The sequence below is a fragment of the Sturnira hondurensis genome, unplaced genomic scaffold, assembly GCF_014824575.4.
Source record: "Sturnira hondurensis isolate 20B ecotype Veracruz unplaced genomic scaffold, ASM1482457v3 Scaffold0018728, whole genome shotgun sequence".
Taxonomy (NCBI): Eukaryota; Metazoa; Chordata; class Mammalia; order Chiroptera; family Phyllostomidae; genus Sturnira; species Sturnira hondurensis.
The window spans coordinates 6,073,375-6,080,115 of NW_028091359.1; the positions used below are offsets into that span (position 1 = coordinate 6,073,375).

General features: G+C 49.8%; 1 protein-coding gene across 1 annotated transcript; it reads left to right on the plus strand.

Annotated features, from left to right (window-relative positions):
* The first annotated feature begins 415 nt into the window (after positions 1-415).
* On the plus strand, positions 416-5,650 carry LOC119003546 (intercellular adhesion molecule 5). The gene is made up of 7 exons (XM_037069994.1): positions 416-485; positions 1,533-1,799; positions 2,659-2,979; positions 3,236-3,514; positions 3,983-4,249; positions 4,893-5,135; positions 5,332-5,650. The coding sequence occupies exons 1-7, from the start codon at positions 431-433 to the stop codon at positions 5,538-5,540; spliced, it is 1,641 nt and encodes a 546-aa protein (XP_036925889.1). The 5' UTR covers positions 416-430; the 3' UTR covers positions 5,541-5,650.
* Positions 5,651-6,741: the final 1,091 nt, after the last annotated feature.

The window sequence follows — 6,741 nt, forward strand, 5'->3', positions numbered from 1 at the left end:
AAAAGAGGCAGGGGATGGGGGTGGATTACTAAAGTAAAGCAGTCCAGTGCCTGGAACATAATATATATTTACTAAATATTAAAATTATTGGACAAGATGTGATTGAGAAAGTGTCTATAGATCAGTAGTGAGTGCCCACCTTGGCGTAGGCGTTATGAAGAGGGTACTTTATCTCAAAGAATTCAAAATTTAGTCGGGATTCTATAATGTATGAGTTAATGTGACTGATATTAAAACATTATACAGCTGCATAGTGTTAAGCATGCCCTTGAAACAGTGGGAAGACCATTTTCCTGCGCCCTTTTCATGCCACTTTCAAAATAACATTAGCTATAAACAACTGATATTTTCTAAGTCTTATGTAAGATGTGGGCCAATACTTACAACACTGCTGTTTCTTTCTCTCTAGCTGTTGGCTTTTCTCATAAGGATGGAAATGCTACTGTTTAGTGTGTGGGCCCTGCTGGCTTTGAGTTCTTCCCCAGGTAAGGCTATTGGCCAAAGTTTCTTTGGCCATGTCTGCCAGGACACAGGTGGCTGGTCAGTGAGGAAGAGGATAGGGAGTCCTGAATGGGGCAACACTCTACCATTCACACATCTGGACCCTCAGGAGAGATTCCCATTATTTGGGTCACTAGGACACAGAATCTAGGGGTCTCTGGTTATATTGGAATAACCCAAATTAGGGGATAGGTTACTAGACCATCGGCAAGAACTCTCCATAAGAACTGTTACTTCTCTGCTTGGCTCACTGCTGCCCCAGGACTGTTATTTTTTCGACTCTTGAAAATATTTTTACTTCTTTGTTGCCACCCTTTGTGACATGAAGAACCACAGTAGGACTTTGATAAGACAGGGCCCATAGCTCAGGTGTGAGGAGTGAGTTCTCCGAATGGCAAGAGACTGGAGCCTCAGTGGATAACATTGCTACAGGAGAGTCTGTTCCCAGAGGGGACTGGTATTTGAGAGATAAAGTAGATGATGGGCTTGGTGTAGCTAAAGGGGACTGTAGGGAAGCTTTCATGAGACTGCATTCCTCGCCTACATGAGGTCTAAAGTTTACCTGAGAGATGACTCTCTCGCTGCACCTGAGGTTTCCCTAACAGACTAAACTCTTAAGCATTTGAAAACTTCTGTTGCTTAAGCACCGAAGCAAAATGGAAGTCTCACTTTGAGAAGAGGTGAAAAGTTCCATGGCAAATGAGTGACCCCGGGGGTCATCCTGAGAGCTTCCAAGATTTCTGGAAGTTTAGGAAGAGAATGGTTTCCTGGGCATAATTTTTAGCAACTCCATAGTTTCCACAATGACGCTACTGGGGAAATCAGATCTCAAGAAAGATGATGAGTGGAAGGACTGGTGGTGGACTCAGGATTCTAACTTGTTCTTTAGGGTCTTTTTCTTGGCTAGTCCCCTGTACCTTTTCATTCAGAGCAAGTTTCTGTTCCCTCTAACTAAATAAGTAGGCTCTGTATTTTGTTTGGGTCTTGTGGTCCTCACTGTAGTCTTTGGCATGCATGGTTGATCATTTCAGGGGCCACAGAAGGGCTGTTTGAGGTCTCTGTTCAGCCCGAACAGGCCCTGGTGAAGTTTGGACAATCTCTCATGGTCAACTGCAGCACTACCTGTCCAGACCCAGGACCCAGTGGGATTGACACCTCCCTAAAGAAGACCCAGGTGGGCAAAGGGCCTCAGTGGAAGGAGTTTCTCCTGGATGACGTCACAGAGAGTTCCACCCTGCAGTGCTTCTTCTCTTGCGCAGGGATCCAAAAGGACGCGAGCCTGGGCATCACCATGTATCGTGAGTGGGGCTGGGGGCCGGGGGGCAGAGAAGCATGGAGGAACGTGACTGCCTCATTTGGGGGAAATTAGACAGAGGTTTCTTTTAGGGGAGAGAATCAGGGCCCTTAATAAAGACTTCCGTCATACTGTGGGAATTCTGGAGCCACTTCTGTTTCCCTTTGGTGTAGGCTTTCAAATTAGGAGCATCCCACAGAGGGCATCCAGACATCTGTGCTTGAGAATACGTTCAAATACAGGAGGCATAGGCTAATAATGCTCACTTATAAATGGTCAAAAAAGTATAAAACTGGTGTTAAATTATTTGCCGCAAGTTCTTAGCATAAGTAGGGATTGGAGAAAGGAGGGTCTCTGTGGGCTAGGGTAGTTGGAGAAATCCTTACGGAAGAGCAGACTCAGGCACTTCACCCTGGCAGAATGGTTAGGGTTTGAAGCGATGGGGATGGGTGAGGAGGGTCTTTCAGGGGGCGGATAGCATTGGCAAAGATAAGGCTTTGAGAACAAGTGTGACCCCTGTGGGGTAAGAGTGTGGCTAACTTGGTGTAGGTTCTGTGTGGCGCTCAGGAACCCCTCAGCAGCTGCTCACACCCCGAGGCACTCTGGTAAGAGAGAAATGCTCTCTGGAATGGGGGCAACCGTCAAAGCAAGGCACCTCCCCGTGGCAGTCCTGTTTCTTGGTTATGGCTTCAGCCACCTTTGACAGGCAGCAGAGCCAAAGGCTAACTTGTCCCATCTGACATTGTTGGTCGGATGGTTTAGGGGGAGCAGTCACCTTCTATCACAGACTGCCTGCCCTGTACCATTTCTTTCTGGAGAGCTGAGTAGCCTTCTCTCATCAAACTCATCTTTTTGTCTTAAAGAGCCACCGGAGCAGGTGGTCCTGGAGCTGCAGCCTGCGTGGGTGGCCTTGGGCGAAGTCTTTACAGTGAGGTGCCGTGTGCCCGAGGTGGCACCCCTGGAGAGCCTCACCCTTACCCTTCTTCAGGGCAACAAAGAACTATATAGAAAGAACTTTGGGAGCTTGGCTGTGGCTTCTGAGAGAGCTGAAGTCACCTTCGATGTCCAAGCGCAAAGGGAGGACCACAGGTGCAACTTCTCCTGCCACGCAAAACTGGACCTGAGTTCACTTGGCGGAGGGCTCTTTCACTCTGGCTCAGCCAGCAGGCTGCTGCGGGTTTTTGGTGAGTTGGAGCTGAGGTGTGGAAGGGATCCAGGCGCATTTTCTTCATCTTATCGTGGCCTTTGGGTCTAAGTAGTTCCCACAGTGTTTAGGATGCGGGTGTGAGGGTCATTGAACTTCACCTCTTCTTGGGCTTTAAATTCACCCTGGGGGACAGAGACCTTTTTGCCCTACTTTCTTCCTACATTTTGGGCTTCTACATGACATGATTTATCATGGTTCTTCTCCCTTCTTTCCTTTGCCTCATTTCTTGGCAGAATTCTCTCAGCGCCCCCAAATCTGGGTCTCTCCACTTCTGGAGGTTGGGATGGCAGAGTCCGTGAGCTGTGAGCTGGCTAGGGTGTTCCCAGCCAAAGAGGTGACATTCCACGTGTTCCTGGGAGACCAGGAGCTGAGCCCCTTCCTCTCCTGGGAGGGAGACACTGTGTGGGCCAATGCCACTGTTCGGGCCATGGAGACTGGCGATCAGGAGCTGTCCTGCCATGTATCCCTGGGTCCGATGGAACAGAACGCAAGAGAACTAGTGCACATCTATAGTAAGTCCCCTTCCCCGTGAGGGTTCTCTGCCACTGAGAACTTCCACTGAAAGCCTTGGTGACTTTCTGATCAGCGCAGGCAGGTGGGAGACATGTGTGGGGATGTGGCTTTACCCACCTTCGCCCTGTTTCCTTAGGCCACCCTACTCACAGAGTGATTGTGGATGTCGAACCCGTTTCTAGGGACAGCCACTTGGGCTGAGGAGGAAATCTGTGAGATGAAAAGACATCCTGCTACCCGCGCCGCACAGACAGAGCCAGCCGTGGGCATACCACCTCTGTTGTAGGAAAAGCTCTCAATTCCCAGACCACCTTTGTCGCTCCTGCCACTCAGCACCGAGCAGTAATGGTCTCCATAGTCTTTCCCTTGTTGTCTGCCAACCCAAGGGGTGCCGCCAGCAGCAGGAGTCCCGAAGGGGCTGCCAGTTTTGAGAAAGATGTTTGGTTGTCTTTTTCCTTTCCTTATAGGCTTCCCGCCACCAGTCCTGGAGGTAGAAGAATTAACATTGGTAGGGACAGACATTAATGTGACGTGTTCGGGGCACATGTTAACATCACCCAGCCCTACTCTTCGGCTTCAGGGAGCCCCAGTCCTCTCTGCCCCTGGGGAGCCTGTCTGGCTTTTACTTACCACCACAGAGGAAGATGATGGCCGGAATTTCTCCTGTGAGGCCTCTTTGGAGGTTCAGGGTCAGCTGCTGATCAAAACAACCACAGTCCAGATCCATGTCTTATGTGAGTACAGGGGCAGCAAGTGTGAGTACTGTCCCGTTTCCAGAGATCCTGGCCCGCAGCCTCAGTATTAGAGTTGCCACATTTTTTCCCTTTAAAATAAAAAAAAATCAAAAGAAAAAATTACATGAAAGCTCTCCAAGCTTACCTTACCTCCAGCAAAGTGAGTGGGGAAGAACATGCGGGAAACTGGGAGCAGAAGACAAGAAGTGGGTTAGTGATCAGGTGAGGTGGCATTGGCTGCGGGCCAGTTAGCTGAGAACATAGAGAGTGATAGTTGGAGTTTATCTGGAGAAAGGAAATTTCCACATAAAAATTTGTATTTTGAAAAAATGGAAAAGCGCCCCTCTCTGGGTTCACCACTGCCCACGTTCTCACTCACTGGGAAGCAGGAGCCCAGGGCCACCACTGGCGGAGCCGTCCACACCATCGAGTCAGCGTCCATGACAATGCTCTGTGCTGCACCTCAGACCCCTTGCCCATCGGGACGGGAGGAGAGAGAGTGGCTCAAAGCAGGGAGCTGACCGTCCACCCTTGGGTGGAGGGGACACAGCATTTGGATTAGGGGAGTGAGAGGTGAGTGTGACCAGGGAGGAGGGAAGGTGCACACCAAGTTCTGCTCCCTTGGGGACTCTCTTTTTTCCAGACAGGCCACGGTTAGAGGAATCTGGTTGCCCTAGCAACCAGACATGGGTGGAAGGGATGGAACAGATGCTCGCCTGTGTTCCAAAGGGAAACCCAACCCCGTTGCTGGTGTGTACCTGGAATGGAGTGATGTTTGACCTTAAAGTGCCACAGAAGGCTACCCAGAACCACACTGGAATCTACTGCTGCACGGCCACTAACCTGGTGGGCTCTGTCAGCAAAGACATTGCTCTCGTTGTCCAAGGTGACTGTGGCACCCCTGCTGCCAGGCCCAGGATGGAAGTCGCCCCGGGGGTGGAGATTCTTTTCCAAACATAGAAAGAAAAAAGATTTCAGTGAGCCAGAGAGGATGACACCAGGAAGTGGGCTTGGTGGGCTGGGGCAGGGTGATTCTCTTGTCCTTGAACCCTCCCAATTCTGTGTCTTCTGTGCTTGGGCAGGACTGGATGAAGGAATCAGCTCCACCATCATCATCATCATTATTGTCGCTCTTGGAGTGGGTGTCATCACCATCGCACTGTATTTGAATTACCAGCCTTGCAAGATAGAGAGGAGGAAATTGCCCTATAGGCAGAAAGAGAAGAGCAAAGAGGAGGAAAGCCAGTTTGCGGATCAACAGACAGAAATATGCATCGCACATAATTGTTAAATAGAAACAGTTCTTTGGCTGAAGGTGACCTTTGCTCCTGGGGTTTTCTAAGGGAAGAAGGGGGTAGAGGAGGAAGGAAGAGACCTCCCCTATGCATGAAGTCCCACAGACCATGCTAAGGCCCCATGTCCCCTGTATCCAGTCCATCTACCAGCTGCACTCTTCCAAGTGCACTGTCGTCTCCAGGAACTTCTGTCTCGGTGGGGCCGCTCTCCTTGCTGTGTGCCCAGTCAGTCCACTCAGACTCAGGAAAGAGGTCCATCTGTGCCTCATCACCCCCATCACCATTGCCCTTTGCTCCCAAATACCAGCGATGGAAATGCCTCAGAATTGCAACTCATTTCTCATGGTTTCCTCAGAACCAAGTGGGAACCAGTTTCTTAGTCCAGGGATAGGGCTCTGAGGGAGTAAGCACCAAACGAAGGGGTAGGAATCAGAACCCTATCCCGTCTGCGCACTCCCCTGCTCCCCTAGCCTGGGGCTCCGGGGTGCTGCCTCCCGGACCTGAGCCTGTTACCCTTCCACTCACTGACCGTCCGTTGTGTGCCTTGGAGGAGAATAAAACTCATAAGACATTCCACAGGAGGTTTTACCCGGCCCAGTGACCTGTCCCTGATGTGAAAGTTCTTGCACAAAATTGGCCTCATAGATGAAGGGCTCTAGACATCTCTGAATCCCTTTTCAGAATGCATTGTAGGGTAATGCTCATCCATGAGTTCACATTTCACGTGTACTTTTTTTGTTTGTTTTACCTATACAGGCTCTTAGGCTAGAGTTCCAATGTTTAGGCCTCCCCCTTTCCATAAATAAAGATGTATTTGTGTGTGTTTGCAAACTATTTCCTTCAGGTTTTAGGGGGAGTCCTTCTGATACGACTCACCACATGTTCACCACATGATTTTACGATTCAGCTTCCTTCTCCGTTCTTTCAAAAGAGAAGACATCAGGAGTCATAAAACCAGATCTGTTCTCCCGGATCAGTCACATGTGGGTCACTGAAATGTGGGGACATGGTAAAAGCCACATGCTTGCACTTTAAGTACAATTTCTAAGGATATCAAGTTGGTGGCACAAACAAACCATCCAGGGCAGGGGGTCCATTAGCTCAGGGCAGCAGCCTCTCTGACCTGGCCTCGGAACTAAAGTTCAGGCTTCCAGGTGGAGAGAAGTTCACAATCTTTCACACAGGAAGAATGCACCA